This window comes from Lutjanus erythropterus, chromosome 9, assembly GCF_056507025.1.
Source record: "Lutjanus erythropterus isolate fLutEry1 chromosome 9, fLutEry1.hap2, whole genome shotgun sequence".
Taxonomy (NCBI): Eukaryota; Metazoa; Chordata; class Actinopteri; order Lutjaniformes; family Lutjanidae; genus Lutjanus; species Lutjanus erythropterus.
The window spans coordinates 10,534,251-10,554,448 of record NC_139325.1 but is presented as its reverse complement, the minus strand read 5'-3'; the positions used below and the strand labels follow the sequence as shown (position 1 = coordinate 10,554,448).

At 38.2% G+C, this 20,198-nt stretch overlaps 2 protein-coding genes across 3 annotated transcripts; one reads left to right on the top strand and one right to left on the bottom strand.

The window, feature by feature from the left end:
• Positions 1-327: 327 nt before the first annotated feature.
• Positions 328-8,135, bottom strand: ebag9 (estrogen receptor binding site associated antigen 9). Its single transcript, XM_084726131.1, has 7 exons — positions 7,809-8,135; positions 7,193-7,287; positions 5,718-5,799; positions 5,366-5,521; positions 4,125-4,235; positions 2,707-2,798; positions 328-2,263 (listed from the first exon to the last, which is right to left on the bottom strand). The coding sequence occupies exons 2-7, from the start codon at positions 7,273-7,275 to the stop codon at positions 2,146-2,148; spliced, it is 642 nt and encodes a 213-aa protein (XP_084582257.1). The 5' UTR covers positions 7,276-7,287; positions 7,809-8,135; the 3' UTR covers positions 328-2,145.
• Positions 8,136-8,865: 730 nt separating this feature from the next.
• ttk (ttk protein kinase) lies at positions 8,866-19,374 on the top strand. 2 transcript variants are annotated; one of them, XM_084726130.1, is made up of 24 exons: positions 8,866-8,992; positions 10,400-10,487; positions 10,579-10,801; positions 10,949-11,055; positions 11,147-11,287; positions 11,445-11,559; positions 11,649-11,730; positions 11,862-11,977; positions 12,920-12,998; positions 13,137-13,453; positions 13,815-13,921; positions 14,180-14,323; positions 14,426-14,601; positions 14,918-15,063; positions 15,158-15,284; positions 16,063-16,155; positions 16,586-16,743; positions 16,961-17,112; positions 17,206-17,330; positions 18,044-18,118; positions 18,207-18,383; positions 18,742-18,838; positions 18,944-19,020; positions 19,098-19,374. In XM_084726130.1, the coding sequence occupies exons 2-24, from the start codon at positions 10,400-10,402 to the stop codon at positions 19,164-19,166; spliced, it is 2,991 nt and encodes a 996-aa protein (XP_084582256.1). In that variant the 5' UTR covers positions 8,866-8,992; the 3' UTR covers positions 19,167-19,374. The 2 variants fall into 2 exon arrangements, with proteins under 2 accessions (XP_084582256.1, XP_084582255.1); XM_084726129.1 differs by having other exon boundaries at positions 8,867-8,992; positions 18,935-19,020.
• The last annotated feature ends 824 nt before the right edge of the window (positions 19,375-20,198 follow it).

Here is a 20,198-nt window from a genome sequence, read left to right as displayed (position 1 = left end):
AGCAGTGATACAGTTTTCACAGTGTTCACCATCTTATTCTGGCATATTAGCATGCTAATATTCACAAATTAGCACTAAAAATCATGGTGGCTTGGGTTAAGATTGATCCTTTATGTTAACAACATGTTAGAAAGCCTTTCTGACAGAAAGCCCTGATGGCTAACTTGTGCAACCCATGCCACTAGCATGGATTGCAAAATTTCGAAACTAACTTGTAACTGCAACAAAGCTCAAAAATAATCATGTGTCATCCATCTATAATGATACTTCAACAACAACACTTCAGATAGTTTCCCAAAATGACACATCAGGCAGCAGACTCATGACCAAAGTTCTTCACCTCTGGAGGTATGAATCAAATCATTTTATTAAAAACCTGTGTAGGACTGATACAGCAGGTGTACAATCTGCCAAACCTTCTGGACTGATTGAGCTGGTGGACTCGTTTGTGCTCAACCATAGCAATTCTTATAACATCAGGTCTTACACATCCATGAGAAAAAAAAATGTGTGAGAAACAAAGGAGTTCTCTGTGATTCATGGTTGGACAGTTTAACTGTGCAAAATAACAAAACTGAAGCACATGCAGCTTTTCTCAATGAAAAACAGAGGGAAAAGAGCATTTCAAAAGAAAACACAAACCAACACATAGAGTTCGCTGCATTTCCTTAAAATAAATGCCTGCTTTGAATTAAACTCTTACACCTGATCATGCACTAATCAGTCATTTTATCATTGAAGTTTTAACAGTCAGCACCTCTGAGCATGTCAATAAATCATTTCTGTGTAATGTTAACCCAGTATTTCTTTAAAAGCGTCAAACAAAGCTGCAAAGCTTTTCCAATCCTAACATTGAGCACAGAAACATGCCTCTCTAACCTCCACCCGAGTATCAGACATCACAGACCAGAGACACTTTGTATCATGTCTGCACATTTAAATTTATAATGGCCTTTCTTCACCTGCCAATGTTACCATGACAACAGCTTGCCTATTGGCACTGGTACCCATGTTTCCAACACTGACTGGTAATTTCTTTATAATGATGCATAAAAGGATGCTCAGTTAAACCCTTTGTAACGTCAACTGTTAGCCTTTCGTTTTCAGTTGAGAAAAGAAGCAAAACTATTTTTCACCGTCTTATTGGCCAAGGTTAACTGCTCGGAGATTACTGTCGGTCTGAGATTACTGTGGTTATCCATGATTTATAAAGACAGCATCTGTGCTGTGAGTGTATCAACTATTTAAGAGCAAAGTAAGTCCCCCTGGAAAAAAAAAAGAAAATCAATGCTGGATATTTTCCTTCGATATTACTTGAAAATGAATGGTACATCAGTAGCCATGAGATTACCATAGGAACCCATAGCTAATGTTTATAGTTGGGCTAGATTCTAGTCTATGGTCATTTATCTATACTTGTATTGAAAAACTTCTGCCTTCATTTTAATGCAGATATCCAGTGTAGTGAGGGCTGCACAGCACATGGAGATCATGTGAGCTATCAAGCAACATTCATTAGAAAAAAAAAAATCAGTTTTCTGACAATGAAAGACATAAATATAAAAACACAAGAATCAAGCAAACTGAGGGATGTCACTGGTATACAGTGATGCTTAAAATTAATTACACTCCTTTGTCCTTTCAGGTTATAAATATGACAAAGAAAAGGATTTGTACTCCCTGTTTGAGTTTCAAAAGGTAGCACAGGTACCTGTTTATTTACAAATGTTCCTGGGAAAGACCAAAATAGAACATTTTTTCTACGCTACCTGACAAATTGGATCAGAATCTAAATGGTGAATTCTAACGCTGCATCTAACTTTAAACCTAACATGAACCGGGTTGTATAAATACAGCTCTCCCTTGAAGACCAAAATGACCTTGCCACATGAACAGCAAGTACATCAGGTGTGTTATCTGCCCGAGAATGATGCATTTTACACTGCTGCAGCTGGAAAACAGACTAAAATGGCTGCTGGTGGAAACAGGGCGGAGAAGGAGGACAGTTTGCTAACAGATAAGTGGTGTAGGGCAATGATCCGGGTCGGTGTAATGACTTCAAAGACAGAGTAACGAATGATTTAGTGTCTTTGCCCCCAGCCAACCCCCGATCCCTTTGGCTCAAAAGTGAGCGTTTCTAAAATGTTACGAGAGCTTGACGGCAATCTTCTGCTCCTTCTTCATCATCCTCTGAGCCTCTTTCTCCATCTTCTTCCTCTGCTGCTCCAGGGACCGCTTTTCCCTCTCAGCCATCTTCTGTTGTCTGGTAAATAAAAGGAAAGACAAACATAAGATTGCAAGCAGTGTCATTACAGCGCTCATCGATGGTAGCTAGCTCAGCTGGGAGGGAGGAAAACACATTGTTGTTCCTTGCTCTGTGTTGATGTAAGACCATACACTGCCACCTGCTGGCCATTTTGTGTAACTACACTCGCCAGAGAAGAGTGAAAATGAAAAGTGAAAGTGAGCTTACAGAATAATTTTCTTTTTTGTCCTATTTTGTCATGTTTGCACACTGATTCATGTGAGAATTGGACTTAATTTAGATTTAATTTCCTCCTTTGTCTTACACACAAGCCATGCTCTTGTTCCAGTTCCTTTTTTATGCCTGGTGCATTATTACTAATGATGAACTGAAAAATCCAGACAAACTGGTATTACTGCACATTCATGTACTGTAAACAGACAGAACTATTAAAATATTACCTGAGCACCTCCTCTGCCTCCCAGGCAGCATCAGACTCATCCTCCCAGGCATTAGCGTCCTCTTGCCAGTTGTCCATTTCTCCCAGTTCAGCCTACAGAAAAAGAAAAAGAAATTTTCTTCACTTGACAAATTATTTTGGATGTCTCCTTTAGCTTTACCAGAGATTAACTGTACGGAGACACTGTACAGTTCATACTGCTGCCTCCTTACTAGTTTCTAATTCAGCGCTCTAGTTTAGTTAATTACCCCTTCAATGTACAGTACACACAATTTCTGCCACTAGAGGTCTCTAAATCAAAACAAAAAAGAGTTTGATGATGTTGTGAAGAGGCGTGGAATCTGGGGAGTCTTCATTGATAAACAGTCTCTAAGTTATATTTCAGCAGCATCATTGAAATGATATTCAGCTGGTCCTACTCATCAAACTAGTGCCAGAAGAATAATAAATAAAATAGAAAATATAAATATAGATTTATGTGCTGCACTCACTTGTCAAATAATGTCTACACCAAGTGGTGACTGTATTTTTAAATTTACCTGGTAGGATAGTAATAAAGCATTATCCAGTGTAGGGAGTTTGACCCTTTGAGGTTGCTGTAGTCAGTGTGGACACCAGCGTAGCAGATCGTAATGCTAATTTCCCATCATGTGCTGGCATCAAGCTAAACCAATCACAATACTTAACCTGGGAGTTACGGCAACCAATTGAAATTCACCGTTACCTTGAATAAAATTAAACATTTTTCTGGATTTAAAAAATGTTAGACATTTTAATGCAGAAATGCTACATGATGCAATGACTGAATCATCTAATGTTCAAGCATCACAGGGAGAGTTAGTGATTGACCTTCCACTGTAAAACTGTAGGTCTCAACACATTCATTAGATTTTTTAAATGTCTGAGTATGTCATTTACTACGTTCTGATAAATATTCAGAAATTACACCAAAGTTTTATGTGGACTACGAGTGTGAATAAAATGTGATATGATACTCTTTGCTGAAGGCTATGGGTGTGATCCAACATTCAAGTCTTCCCTCCTGAACATTTAACTCAAGTTCTTTACAGGCCTAACAGGTTACACAACAAGTTTTACTTTCCTTTTAATATCCAAGCTACTTTGCTACATATTAATATTTTTAACAAAACCTGATAAATGTGCATTTGGAAAGTAACAGACAGAGAGTATGACCTATATAGGCTGCATAAACAAGACTGAAGCCCCATTTTTCAACCCTTACTTTCTGGCTTAGTGTGTAATATAATGATTTTTCACATTTATTATGTGGTATGATTGTATAAAATGGACAGCCATGTATTTTATTCTATTATTTTTATTCTACTCTACAGTAGCTAGTCCTAAATTTTTCAAAGAAAACGTGCCAGATGCTTCAGATGGTACTAAGCTGTAACTTACTGAGGGTGGGCTGAAGGTCATCATATCCTGAGAGGCTGCCAGTCTGCTGGAGAAACCTGCTGAGCCATCAGGCACCGGGTAGTTCAAAGGCTCCCTTTTCTTCAGCAATATCTGCAACGTGGAAACCAGAGAAACAGGATGAAACTTTGTAATGCATTACAACTCGATTATAAGAACAAATTTATGCATTTTTATAGTCAAATCTGACTACATTCAAGCCTTGTTACACTGTTTTAAACTATTCAGAGGCACAGATTTGTGCATTATGTAATGCTCCAACGCATTTCCTTACATGTATATCATCTAGGTCTATCCCTGACTAAGATTTTCTTACGCTGAATCAGATTTGGCCGTCCTTTACGAACACATGTCCTTTCTTTTACAGTGCTGAGCCTGTCAGTGGCAAAAACAAGCGAACATGTAAGCGTCACCTGGTCTGTGAGTTCTGTGGGTGTGTCTGGATGAGGTGTCTGACAGCGTGTCACACTGCTATGTGTTTGTATTAAACTTCTCCTCCATCAGTTAGTTTGTGGTTTTGTTGTGGCAAGATTGTATTTTTTTTTAACGATCAATTAATTGTTAAAAAAAAAAAGATTCTGCTAATATTGTTTTTTCCATTTATCAAATAAAAATGCTATCAAACTTATAATCAAATGGCTTCTGCTGCACCATGGGCATGTGATGTACTCAAAAACAAGTCCATGGTCCATGCAAAATGACTACATTTCATGTGGTTTATTTATCCAAATCAAGCAAGCAAGCAAACAAAAGAAGGATGAATGTTTCCTTCATGCCTCTCCTGCTGCCTACCCAGGTGCATGCTGGTCCCTTCTCTGCCTTCCTACTTCTAACTTGAGCAGAAGAGACTCTAACCTTTAGAGTATAAAGACCATATGCACCATTTCAAATAGAAAATGCCAAACTACAGTGATACATGTGTCAAGATCTGGGAGAAACTCTGCACTGCTAGTCTCTGTGCTAAGTTAAGACAGACACATCAAGGACTAGTGTCCATACTGAATGTGCAAAAATGAAACTTAAATTATCTAAAAAGACAAAAAAACGTCTAAATATCCCTTTACCTAAATAATGAATCCCTTTTAAGCAGCAATACAGCACAGACAGAGAGATGTAACAAATATCACCAACTTGGAAAAAAATGTATTCCAGATATTCAGTTTATCATTCATTTTGCATCTGCTTGTTTAACACTGGATTGGCCACACTGTCTGCGGACATACCTTCTGTGTTTTCCTGATGGTGGGAGCCATGTCTTTGAAGTAGTCGGGCTCTTCGTCAACCTCGTTGGCTGAGGGGGAAACGTTCCCGTTACCACCTTCAATCTTAATACTTGTAGGAGCCTCTTCATCCCAAGAACTCCATTCTTCGATCTCCGGCTGTGCAGATGACACAATAAAATATTATGAATTTTTACTCATGCAATTTAAAAGCAGGTGTTTGAGTAGTTTATCTGTACAAGCAAATACATGCAAGTTTAGCCCCATGACTGTATCTGTAGTTTGCCTTTCCAAATATTGAACTCCAGGCTCTGACCTTGTCAGGCCAGTCGCTCTTAAGTGACGCAATACTGACCTGTTTTGGTACAGTTGATGAAAAGTCCACTGTTGTCGGGAGAGTTATTTGATCACCACTGAGCTTGCGACCCCTTCCAGTCCTGCAAAGTAAAACAATAAAATAACAAGTCACAAGGACCTACTTTAATACCACAAATAGCAGCAGCTGATGGAACACTGTCTTCACACACTTTGGTCAGATCTTTTTAGTGTAGAGAGATTGATCCACTGCCAGATTAATTTTTTTAGCATCACAGATGCACACCCCTAAGAACATGAACTGAGCTTTCTGAATCACTAGATTTCAGTGCTTAATCAGCGTGCATGTCATCCACCAATCAGTGATCTGGTTTGTACCACAAACTCGTGGTATTCAGTTGTGGATCAGATTAGTGATCAACTGATTAATTGGGCCGATTGTCTGGCATTTTGAGGGTTGATGTTTGCTCAGATTTCTACAGTGACTGCAGTCTTTTCTAAGTGTTAACATGTTTCTTCCATCCTAAATGACAGCAAATACAATCAAAACCATTACTGGCTTGTATTGAGGTGAAACAGCATGAAAACTTCATATCACAATCATAGTGACCAAAATTACACTGTTATCATTATTACCATGTTTTTGTTAAAATGTGCTGATAATGTTCACAAAGTACTGAAACATATATTGAAATAATTTCACCAAGTTCAAGTTTTGTACTGAAAACCTATTAACAATTTGAAATGGCACCACGTCCTTTGTGATGCTGATGTTTTTAGTGATACAAAACAAAACCACATTGAATGCTGCACCTGCATCTGAGAGACTGCTGCTAATTTTGGTTGATGCTGGACAATATTTATAGTGAGGTTTTCAAATCACAGTAAACAAACAAGGTTATCACAATAATTAAAATTTGAAACAGTAATAGTAATCGTCAGGGTTTTTGTAACACTCTATCATGAAACTGATTAGAATTTCATCCCTGTCAAATACATATTATGTTAAAATATATAAAATAATGCAGTTGAATGATGTTGCTTCTGACAGACTGTGCCCTGCTCTCCATTAAAAACTTGTCACACTGTAAAATCTACAGCATAACCAATTCACTTTTCTATCTAATTTCTATTTCATTAATAGAAATTCCTTCTAAAACAACATGTTGATGGCCAAGACAACCATGTCTATTAAAATTATAATTTCCATGAAATAATGGAATCATGCATGACTTTTCTTTGTTTTGATATCAGCATCATGTATCAGCCATTGGTCCTCTAAATATCAGCACTGGCACCACGTTAAAAAAAACAGATCGGTTGACATCAGATGCTTACAAATCTTATCAGTGTATCCTATCAATTTCTCAAATGACTTCAACATATTTATGTTTTCCAACAAGCAAAGCAGTGTTGCATTAACAAGATCTAACTCAAAGAGAATAATATGTATCAGGTGGTACTAGACTGGATTACATTTTTATTACACATGCAAGTATGTTCAGTTGTGCTCACCTGCATATCAACCTTTTAAAGAAGGAGAGTAAGCTGGCTAGACATGTGCAGATCTTGAAAAGACGGAACTGAGTGATGGCCATGGCGAAATTAAGCTGGTGGGAAAGAACGGGGAAAAGAATTAGCATTTGGATTCACAATGATGCTTGCCTGTCTTGTTTTGCTCCAGAGCACCAGGATGTACACCACAGCAAATGTCTATCAGAAAAAAAATGTGAAGGGCAGTATGAAATTGAGAACAGTTGGCCTGGAATTACTCTTTAAAGAGCAATGTGTTGGCGTGTATGAACATTAACAACGACCAGTCATATTATTCATAATCTGGAGAGCCTTTTATTAAAATGCTACCGCCTTGTGACACGCTTAGCCAGCAGACTATGCAAATTTCAACAACAGATGCAATGATCATAGTTTAATACCAATAAGTGCAAATATACTGACAGATTTAACGTTATACCTTTGTTTTTTACGCAATTCCCAACATAGAACAAAAGGATTGAGGTAAAATTAACGCTAGATATAATGAAAGTTCTACCAATATTAAATTAACGCAAGTAAACCACATCGTCACATTAGCTTTTTGCACGTTTACGCTACAATACAAATAGATACTCACATTGCAAGATGTCAGTACACCGTCTGCAGAGCAGCTGCTTTCTTCTTGTGTGGCAGAAGAGACAAGTTCATTTATTTGCTAACGGCTGCTTGCTAGCTTAGCCCACAGGAAAACATGATATTTCTGAACCTTTTAATTGTCTTCATAAGACGACACATTGGCAGCGATAAATTATATCGTTATCATGTCAAAACCATGCATGTGACAGCTGTACACCCCGCTGCTGTTTCATGACAAAACTCCTAAATTGGTGTCGTCTCTCATCTCTGTCCCATGGCTGCCATCTTTGAGCTGGGAGGAGCAGGAACAGGGAAGTACAGCGTGCTCCTGCTGCATTCACGTGCTGTCGGGAAATAAGGGAAAAACAACGTTTGTCAGATAAAGAAGTCATAATTATGTAGAAAGTAGAATTAAGAAGAAGAAAGAAGTAGAATTTATGAGATTAAAAAGTCATAATAATTAATTATGAGATTAAAAAAATCGAAATTATGAGAACAAAAGTAATAATTATGAGATTAAAAAGTCGATATTATTCCTTTTATCTCATAATTATGACTTTTTGTCTCATAATTTCGACTTTTTATCTCATAATTATGACTTTTTATCTCATAATTTTGACTTTTTATCTTATAATTATGACTTACCTTGGGAATATATTTTTCTTTCAGTGGCGGAAATGGGCTTCTTATGGAAAAATATCCTTAATGTAAGTCATAATCATGAATGGAACAGAGCCTTAACTAGTACTATTGGTAATAACTGTGTTTACCCTACTATTCCATGTCAAAATATTTCCTGTGAAAAGGTCTATAAATCTCTTAAATCTCCTAAAATGAAGTCTCAGACACATAGGCTCACAACTATTATGTCTTCTCTGAAAAAAAATGTTAATAGGAGAATAAATCCCGTAGAATGGAAATAAATCATAATGTAAAATGTGCAAAATTCCTTATGGTGAATATTTGTAAGACTATTATTACGCATTACATGTCAGTAAGGACAGTTGCCTTCATCGTGGCTGAATGCTATTCCGAGTACGTAAACCTGACGCACCCTGTCGTCACCGCAAACTATCCAATCACCACGCGACTAGGACGGAAGTGGCAAATTTTAAAACTGGCAGTTGAAGTCGAGCCTTTTCTCCTGCCACATAAGTGAAAAAGGATTAATTACAGCGTAACACGGTGAGATATTTTTTAACATTATCATATTATTTGAATGTTATTGGAAGATGCCCTAATGCATATTTAACCTTATTTGATTTCGTATGGCCCACAGGGTAACCAATTCGCTAACCTAGTATACCGTTAACAAGATGCTAGCTAGATAGCTAGCTGAGCTAACTCAGATTGTAAACACGAAAGAAAAGTCCTTTGAAAGGCAAGAACGTTGGCTGGTTATCTGACTTGAAAATGTTACTGAAGTTATTTGTTGCCTCGCAGGATGTATACACACCAGGTAAACATATTTTTCGACAGATTCGAAAGGTGAACAAATTACAGCATATTATTGCGGTAACGCTAGTTTAACGTAACGTTTCAATTGACATTTTGGGGTCGTTCTAATAAAGTGCTTTAAAAGGTCTGAAATAATATGAATCATTAATACATATTGTTATACTGACTCAGTAGTTATTAAATCTTAATTCTTTGGCATCTGTGGAAGTATAGTTTCTGATTAAAGGGACAGTTCACCCCAAAATCGAATAAACACATTTCCTCTTATTTTTAGTGTTATTTATTCATCTGAATAGTTTTAGTATAAGTAGTTGAGTTTTGGACATGTCGGCTGTATAGCTCTCTTCTTTTTACCAAACTACACCCACCAGTCATATCACTGTGCAGGAAGAAGTGTGCATCTACTCATGGATGAGAGGATACAGCTCAGCCAAGAAGTATGTCATTAATGTGTATATTGTACACAAGCCTCTCATTCATGAGTAGGAGTAGGGCTGCATGATTTGGTTAAAAAAAAAAAAACGAGTGCTATTTGTTCCATTATATTTGAGAGATGCCATCGTAGATTTGTCGTCTACAAAACTCTCCAACTCACCAAAACAATTTAAATGGCTAAATAGCACTATGAAAAAAAATACTTTTGGTTGTGAGATGAAGTTTCCCTGAAATGAAAGAGAGCATGTTTAACCTTATCTGGGCTAATTTAATCAGAGAGGGTTCAAAAAGGAGATGGTGCACTGAAGAGTAATCTCCTGTATCATTGTCATGTGGCATTCACTGCTGCTCTGCCCCTTTAGGAGAGTAGTGGCAGGCTCTGTTTCTATTCAAACCAATGGGAGAAGTGAACAAGTGCACAGATTATGACAGATCCTTTTGCCCCACAGTCACTGAAGTAAATATTGAACTAATTTCTCACAAGCCATGTATTTTCTGACCATTCTGATACTAAATGATGTTCTGTATCTGCTGTTTTGTATCTGCTTTCATCTATCTGCATGACATTTACACACTTCTGACCACGCCCACTTAGGAGACAGGAAGTATATGCCATTTCATACCATTGGCACAGCTTGTAAGGTATTATCTTCTTACATAGAGGAGCTTTGATTGAATGCATCTACCCCTCAATTTCAGATGGAGGAAGAGGAGCATACAGACAGAAAGCAGCAGCTTGCCATGCTTTATCAAAAGCTCAACAAAATCAAAAAGTCTCTCAATGAAGGTAATTGTATGCCCTGCAGTCCTTTCATTATAATGTCATCATATTTCCATACTTCATAGAAAGTAATCATGACACCTTGCATTTGCTACAGATGACACGGACAACATTAACCAAGTTATTGGCTCCAACTCACCCGAATCATGCCTCACATATTTGACGGGCCTGGAGAAGAAAGGTGACCCTCACCTGGATCACAACCACCTCACCAGACTTGTTGACTTTTACACCAGAGTGTTCTCCAATATGCCGCTGGGGAAACACTGTCAGAATGAGAGCTATGCCAGGATGTTGGTCAGATTTGCAGAGCTAAAAGCGTGAGTAACCTAAGTTGTGACTTATTGATCAAAGAACTCCTCTGTTTTCTAAATAGGCTGGATTAAAAAAAAAAACATGTTGATATGCTTTTAAAATATCAGTAGGGTGTGCGTTTAATCTCCATTTTCCTCTTTTTCTTGTATCAGAATTCAAGATGTCAATGAGGCAGAAGCGAACTTCAACGTGGCGAGATCTCACAGCCAGCACTTTGCATTTGTTCACATCGCACATGCACAGTTTGAACACTCTCAAGGTAGAGAGATGAGCTTTTTTTGTTAATATAAACGCACACTCATGACATGTTAGCAGTTGTACTTCAGTTTTGGCTATATCTTTTTTACCAGGCAACACAAAGAGAGGTGTTTCCATATTGCAGAATGCTATTGAACTGGGTGCCAGACCAAAAGAACTGCTGGAGGCAGCCTTGCAAAGCATGCAGACAGGGAAAACAATACACTGTTCAGAAGATAAAGAAAATGTACCTCGTGAGTATTTCATCATGTTTTATTACATTGTTAGATTACTTAATTGGTCTACAGCAATTCTGAAAAGTTTATTGTCACAATGTGATATTATCAAAGGATATATTTAATTTTTACTGTCTAATTTTCACTTTTCTTCACATTATTTCCTGTCTGCCAGTACGACTGAACAGTCATATGCACGATTCTGTCAAAAAAGGCTCTGCAGTCCAAAAAGTAAGCAGAACATCAGATGGGACAGGTGATCTGCAGCTCTCCAGTATTTTTGGTTTAGGGTAAGAAGAAAACAACAGCATTCAGCAGTTAATAAGACCTCAGTTTGATTTAGGGAAGGTGACATCTTGTGTTGGTCTCTGGTCCACAGAACAGATCCTCTTGGTGGATCATCAGATGACCAGCTGCCAGGCTGGAGATCTGGATCTCAACGCAAGAGAGCAGTCGGCATGGTGAGAGTTACATTTAGTCTACTGTCATTAAACATGCTTTATTTTATTTTACTTTATTTTTTCAAAGATTAATTGAAATTAAGTACCAAATAGTCCTTGTTTTAACTGTGCTCTTTCCCTTTGTATTTCAGCCAGTGAGAGTTCCCATAGTGCCTTTCTCTATCCCAGAAAAGGATGACGATGATGGATACATATATGAGAAGCCCTCAAAGAGGAGTGATGCTTCAGTCCACACCAGTTTATCCAGGTACATTTTTACACCAACATTTATTTCCAAATGTGTTTAAATGGTGACTCCAGTTAACTCTGTGATTTCCAAATGGAAACTCCTGCTCAGCTGTTAGCCAAAAGTAGTGACGTAGATCAGAGTGCGCATGCCCTCCCATTCTCTACCTTAACCTAGGTGGTTTGTTTGTCATCATGCGGAAACCTATGTGAAAGCATGTGGAGAAATGTTTTTTACAAGGACTTGGGGAAAATAGCCCATATGTACCTCAACCCAAATTTGTTTGGTCAGATTTAAATACATAATGAACACTACAGGGAAGATAGAGATTGATATAAAAATCTTTACTTTTTGTGCATGCAAGTGTTGGTTAGTTGGTTTGTTTGCAACATATGGAGCTGACTGTAAACAAGTAGGAGGCTCAGCTGCATACTCTGAATCTGAATGCACCTATCTGACATTAAGAATAAGATCTGTATCAAACTTGAAATATTGTCATCTTCAGAATAATAAGGGAAAATTTGTGTGCATGTAGGGTTCAACATAATGTTGCAGTGTTTTTTTTGTTCGTTTTTTTTTATTTTTTTTTTTATTTGTCCAGTCAGGACGTGGGTCAGAAATCTACTTGTCGAAAGCCAATTTTTACCTCCTGTAACAATTTTATTTATTAGCAGCTGTAGAGAAACAACAAAGACTACAGTTAATTGTCATGTTTAATCTAGAGTTGCAACATCAGCTGTTGTTTTATATGTACTCCTGATAAACTGCATATAAACCCCATGAAAATTGTTCAATACATAAAATTCTATTTTGTACATCACACTAGTGTAATGTAAGAAATGCAGTTCTGTGATTGGTTACATCCCCTCTTCACTTTGCTTAATGCTTAAATATTTTTAAAAAATGTGTAATAAATCTTTTGCAAGTGTAGTTGATACTAAAATTTATTTAACTTTGTCTTAGGCAAACATCTGGATCAAATGTGAACCCAGTATTTGGGCTATCATCCTCGAAGAAAAATGCTGTTGATGGAGATCTTCCAGTGAGTATAAACAATCTACAATAATTCAGGGCAAGCAGTGGTCAGTGGTTCATAATCAGTGGTCTTCAAAGCAAAGATGTTCAGTTTGAGTTAAGTAAAGGAGTGTTAAATCTCTCTGTTGTGTTACTGTGTTCTCAGCCACCAGCTGTCAGCCCACAGTATTGTCCATGGGAGGACCAGTCAGCTGTGGACTCCACCACCACCCTCCTGCACACAAAGGACTTGCTGTCAGATGTAACGTTCAACTTCGACCAGGTCATCAGCACAAATTCCCCTGAGTCATGCTGGACATACCTGATGAACCTGGAGAAAAGAGGAAACCCTCACACAGACATCAACGTCCTCAATAAGCTCAAGGACTGCTACTCTAAAATCTTCTCCAGGCTGCCGATAAGACAGTACAGCAAAAACGCCAGCTACGCCAGGATAATGGTCAGATACGCAGAACTGAAGGGGTGAGTGTGGATGGAATACTGAATCTGCAAGACAGCACTGGGACTTTGCTGTGTGTGTGTTAGGGGGTATTTAACTGTAGATCTGCAAGGACTAATCAATTATTAAATTAATGATTAACTATTTTGATATTCATTTAATCCTGTTGAGTAATTTTGTAAGAAGAAATGTCCAAATTCTCTGACTTCAGCTTCTCAGGTGTGAATATTTTCTGTCTTGATGTAACTGTGTATTCTTGCTCTGTAAGCCTACAATCCTCAAGGCTATTGTTATCAGAATGTTGAATTTTAATCTTTGAATTCTAATATCGCAGCTTCAGATGTTTTTAAAATGTAACCTCATTTCTTTCTGTTTCTGTTAAAGGATCGAAGACCCAGATGAAGCCCAAGACCACTTTATAGTGGCAAGATCCAACTGTAAAGGCTTTGCCTTTGTCCACATAGCACACGCACAGTTTGAGGTTTCTCAAGGTACAAAGGCTTTTAGTTTCCAGAAGTCTGATATATGGAATTTGCACACTTCTAAATACATATTTAATGGAATACGTGCAGGTTTACTTTCAGCAACATTCATAATAAGAGCAATAAAATTAATAGCAGGCTGTTGTTACAGATGTGCCAGTATCCTAATACTCTGAAAACCAAACTTTCTTTAGTTAATGAAATGAATACTTGTCTGTCTGTAAAATATGGTGAAATTCAAATTTTTCCTCCACCTTTCCTTTCAAGGTAATGTGATGAAAGCAACCTCAATTCTGCACAAAGCCCAGGCGTTACATGCCCGTCCCGTAGAGCTCCTGGAGACGGCAATTCGTAACCTGAAAGCTGGAGAGAAACAGCTTGTGCCCACCCGAGAGGAGGAAGAGTCCGCAGGTAGAGATGCACCGAGGAGTCTTTTGCTGTTCAGGTGAAAGCACTGACTTGGACCTAGTTTGTGACTGAAAGTTTGTCTTAATTTCTACTGTTTTCTTGTAGATTTGCAGACAGCTGCTCCAGTGAGTGTGTCTGCTTGTGGGGGAAACCAGGAACTTCAACAGCTTCCTGCTCGGGTCCCTGTGAGCCGCTCAGTGGACCAGCCCAAACCTGCCAACAAAGAGCCTGTATCAGAGTGGAAGATACCAGCTCTCGTCGACCGACATGTTTCTCCAGAGGTCTGAAGACATTCTCTATCTGCTACTGTTTTCTCTGCAATGCATGCAGAGCGAAGATTTAATGTATTTTATAGAAGTTATTTTACTGTCTTACATCAGGATTTTGGTAACCATTGTTATCACTATGATGACAATTTACAAAAAATATCTACAAATATGAGATGATGCCGTTTTTCTTAGTTTGCTGAATCCATTCTAATATAATAATATTTCTTTACGTTTACGATCACCAGTCATTTATTAACTGAATCAGATTCTGCTTTAGTCTCAAAACCTTACCCTGTGATCAAAATATTCCCAATTATATTCCTCGTAGGATAAACGCACAACACCACCTGAGCCCAGACCTGTCCCTCGTGTGCCGGAGTCACTTCCCACTCCGTCCCTCCAGCTTCCTTCCAAACTGAACCCACAAACAGTCTGTCAGACGCCAAACAGCTACAGAAACCCCTCTGCCAGCAGGTATGATCTTGGAATTAGGAATTAGGTGCTTTTTTTTTTTTTATACAGTCATCGAAGTTGCCCAGTCTCACGTGCTCCGCTTTCTCCCCCTCAGTTTTATTACTCCTGTTGTAAAGAGAGGCCCAGAGGTGTCTTCCTCTGCAGTGGCATCGCACAGAGCTGGACCTGTTCAGCAGCCCTTCACACCACTAAACCAAACACCACGTTTCCAGACTCCACAGGTACAGCATGTTCATGCCGACATATTTGCTTTTATTTGACACACTACATTAATTTTTTAGACTCTGAGGACATATATGTGTCCATAATCAATTTTCCATGACACCGAACACCTGTTTTAATTGGCTCAATGAAAACAACTTAACATAGTCAAGTTCAGGCTGTAAGTGAATTGGGGAACTTTTTTTGTGTGGTGCTTTTCACTGTTCTGTTGCTGATATAAAAGTTTCAACCACGATATAAAGCAATAATTTTTTCCACCAACAAGCTCTTATGTTTCTGTTCCATCTACAACAATACCCATAACTTTAAGTAGCTGCAGTGAGTCACATGATAAGATGACGTCTGGGCCTTCTGAGTCCTACACAATGGATGAATACAATTAAATTAATTATTAATTAATACTTTTTTTATTTTGTTTTTTCAAACATTTTTAATTGCAGTTTTATTGTGTGTTCTTTTTTTTTATTCTGGTTGCCACCCTTATGTAAGTTTCTCTTTGGCTTTCTATGCCAAAGTGCTTTTATTTTCTATTGTTTTACTTGGCTACATTGTAAATGAGGTCTCTACCTCAATGTATTTCCAAGTTTAAATAAAGGTTGAAATGAATTTGAATGAAAATGCATCCGATAGTTTATCTGGTCATGTATAGAGCAATGTATCTTGTCTTGTAGTATAAGATGTAGAAAGACCCTTTTACGTTTGGAATTGAACTACAGAGGGAATTTGTTTTTCATGAAAACTGTAACCGGCTGTACTTGTGTCTGAATCTTGTTTCAGGCTTCCTTCCCTGCATTGTCAAATGAATCCATCACCATCAAGGGCAAACAGTTCTTCATACTCAAGATGATTGGACGAGGTGGATCCAGCAAGGTAAAACATTCTGTTCCAGCATTCATGTCCTGAGGCAATCTGTGGGATTAGGCATTTTTTGATGGATAACTGTTGGCTGTTGTTTGTTTGTTGATGCTCTGGGTTTAATGTGGGTCTTGTAGATTAAATGTATGCATGTATGTATCCAAATGTAGCCTGTAGGAAAAGTACATCAAGATATGATAAATTAATTTAGAATCAGACTTGGAAATTGCAGAAACCCAATATTTTAGGTCAAAGCTTGGGTCAAAAAGCAGAATTTTGAATCAGTCACTAAAAGGCATTAGTAAAGCCCATTGACCTTAGCTTTATAATATCACATGATCATCTGTTGTGTGCTTTTTACATTCAGATGCTGTGGCCTCATGCATTTTGCTTTTGTTGTTGTTTGTAGCTATAACTAATGGGCACTGTTTTCTGTTTGTTTCAGGTCTACCAGGTCCTTGATCACAAGAAGCAGCTGTTTGCTGTGAAATATGTCGACCTGATGGAGGCTGACGCTCAGACAATAGAAAGCTACAAAAATGAGATTGAACATCTGAACCACTTGCAGCAGTACAGCGACCAAATTATCAAGCTCTATGAGTAGTGAGTAGATGGCCTCTCTAAAAAATAATATATCAATGTCCTACATAGAAACCTTGAATCTTTTTTTAGATTAAATTAATCTTTTTTTAGTTTGGGTGATGCAGTAGGTCAGTCATATTTTCATTTTAAAAGAAATATTACAGTTGATAGCTCTTTGGTCTACTTGTAAATATGATTTCAGTTTGAAATAACACAATGGTTGTGTATGTGTTTGCAGTGAAATAACCGACAGCTACATCTACATGCTGATGGAGTGTGGAAACTTAGATCTGAACACTTGGTTGCGAAACCGCAAATCTGTGAATCCGCTGGAGAGGAAGTTCTACTGGAAGAACATGCTGGAGGCCGTCCAAACCATCCACAAACATGGTTCTCTTTTTACTCTTCCTTCATCAGTTCTTACTGTTGTTAACCAAACAGCTTTGAATAACTCCAGATATGTCCTCTGTGTCCTCTGCGCAGGAATTGTCCACAGTGACTTGAAGCCAGCAAATTTTGTCATTGTGAACGCTTCGCTGAAGTTGATTGACTTTGGCATCGCAAACAGAATCCAACCAGATGTAACGAGCATCATGAAGGATTCACAGGTAAGAGTTCTGCTCAAGTCTACACTAGCTGCAACTGGTTGATATAAATTGTTAATGTAGGGTTACTGGCTGTCCTTAAAAGTCTAAAATCTGAATTTTAATCCTTAAAATATCTTACATATGATTTTGACCTTTTTAAAAATTGATTTGATTATGAAGCTAGCGTTAATTTTTTCTAAAGTTTCATTTACTTCAGTCTCACTTTTAAATGTGTTTTTGGAAAAAATGTGTACTTTTAACACTATAACAACAACACTTGAACTTCTGCAACTCCAACAATTGACCTGTGGACAGCGTTTAGATCTCTGCCAAAATCAAAAGTGACGGTGGTCTTGACTTAACACATATGTAGATATTCTGTATTCACATCAGGAGCATCATCAAAGTCTAGCTACAGGTGACCTACTCTGCACTAACAACATTCTGGGGTCGTTATATCCTTCATACCTTTGTTGCCAATATGGACACGAAATAGGTTTTCCATTGCATTCATAATAGTCTTAAAAAGTCTTAAATTTAAACTGTTGAAACCAGCAAAAACACTGATTAATAAAACATTGATTATTGTACTTTTGCCAGTATGGAGATATGAAAGAGGTCTTAATTTGCCTTGACAGTGGTCTTAAGATGAAAGATAATTCATTTGTATCAGATGTAGACTCCAGGGGCAAAGGGTTCCACCCATGTAACGCAAAGTTGTCTGTCAAACACAGGTTGGAACCTTGAACTATATGCCCCCTGAAGCCATCAAAGACACTTCGTCTCAGCCAGGAAAAGCTCGCTCAAAGGTACTCCTGCTCAGTCAGTTTAACATTCAGAAATCGATTTTGATTGGACTACACTGGAAAGGTTATTTTCTTTTTCCTCCCACTAAAGATCAGCCCCAAAGGTGATGTATGGTCCCTTGGATGTATCCTGTACTGCATGACTTACGGGAAAACTCCGTTCCAAAGCATCACCAATCAGATCGCCAAGCTGCACGCCATCATCGATCCTTCCCATAAGATTGAATTTCCAGACATCTCGGAGAAGGATCTGCTGGACGTTTTGAAGGTGAGGTGAAGAGATGCAGAGAAGAGACACTGGAGTGCTCTAGAGCACTCGAGTTATAGGGCTTATACATGCAGTGCAGTGTCAGAACACACATTGTGATCATTATAATGGAAAAATGTGTGAAATTTGATAAGAAATTAGGAGAAATACAGGAGAATTGTGATCCCAGGAGGATACAGGGTGAGGACAACGAAAAACAGGATTCTCCTGGGGAAACTGGGAGGGTTGGCAAGAATGGTTAATGTGTCTGTATCATATATAGAGCTGCATTTTTAACCACAGCTCCACAGATTAACTCTGAAGTGTTGATGTGATGTAAAAGACAAATAAGTTGTTTTTTGCTGTCTGGTTGCTCCAGAGGTGCCTGGTACGAAACCCCAAAGAGCGAATCTCTATTGCAGAGCTGCTGGAGCATCCATACCTTCAGCTGAAACCACAGGGATCACCTGAGCCAGGTATACTCAAAAACACACACTCAGAGCCTTTGTACTTGGAAGCCACCTTACTGTTCACCATGTGGCACTGACCCGACCTCAACTGACCCGTTTCAGAACGTCCAGGTAACAGTGATCTCCAGAAGATCCTGACGGACCTCGCAGCCCTGCAGTCTCCAAACAGCATCATCCGAGCCGCTAATGTAAGAGTTGCTCTGCAGAAACCTTTTCTCCAACAAGACGTTTCTTGAATATTAACTCTGCTCTCCGCTCTTCACAGAATCTGGCAAAAATGTGCAGCAGCGGCAGGAGGTTGGATGTTGCAGAGTGTGCAAAGTCATCGACTTAACTATTTTTGAAAATGTGATGTGGATATTTCCTCTCTTTTTTTTCTTCCCCACTTAACCACTTCAGTACAGTGATGATACTCTCTGTAGCTGTAGAACTAACAAATCTGTATTTTTATGTTTGTTTACCTGAAACAAAATCATTATATTGCCTCTTTTTTACTTGTGTCTGATACAGCATCGTCAAATAAACATACTGTATCTTTAGAAGTTGTTGGTTCATTTGTCTCAGCTGATCATAATAGATATCTGACAAAATAAAACATTGTCTTTAAGATGAGAAGAGCTCAATATGGTCACTGAATGAAAATACCAAAAACAGCACAGACTGGGCATTTTCTTTCTGCAAGTACTTTTCAACTGTCAAATAGTAAATGCTTGCGTTTTGTTGTTTTTTCAGTACTGTCTATGGGAAAATTATTTGGGTTAATATACATTATTCCCTGAATTAACTTCTTGTGACAATAATACAACAGGGAAATAAAAATTGTATAGCATCCTGGAAACCTCCCTGTTTGCAAAAATATTTTATATTGTCGAAGAAAGACCATGCCACTTATTTCCAGTCTGGGAGACGGGAATTTTTCCACTTCATAGATGGTCAACTTGCATACTGTGCGCAAGGACACATCCAAAATCTCTATCACTCACACCGCCCTCCTTTTTAACCAATCACAACCGTCATCTGCTCGAGGAGGCTGGCACGGAGAGAAAGAAACACGAGGTCTCACTCTGACACCATTCGCGGATACCACAGAGACCTCACATTCAATTCCCACTCTGTTTTCCATTGTCGACGGTCTCTCAACAAGACAAAGTTTTTTGGACATGTCCTAAGCTAACTGTAATAGTCAACATAAAGGCGTATTGTAGAATACATTTTTCAGAACTACATTTGATATTATTGTTAAGTTAGTGTGACTTCAGCAAATACAAGCTTTGGTTTATTCGCACCCGGTACTGTAATATTATTAGCCAATACAGTGGTGAATTAAAGGAGGTACCGAGGGAAGAAAAAACAGGATAAGAAGGGA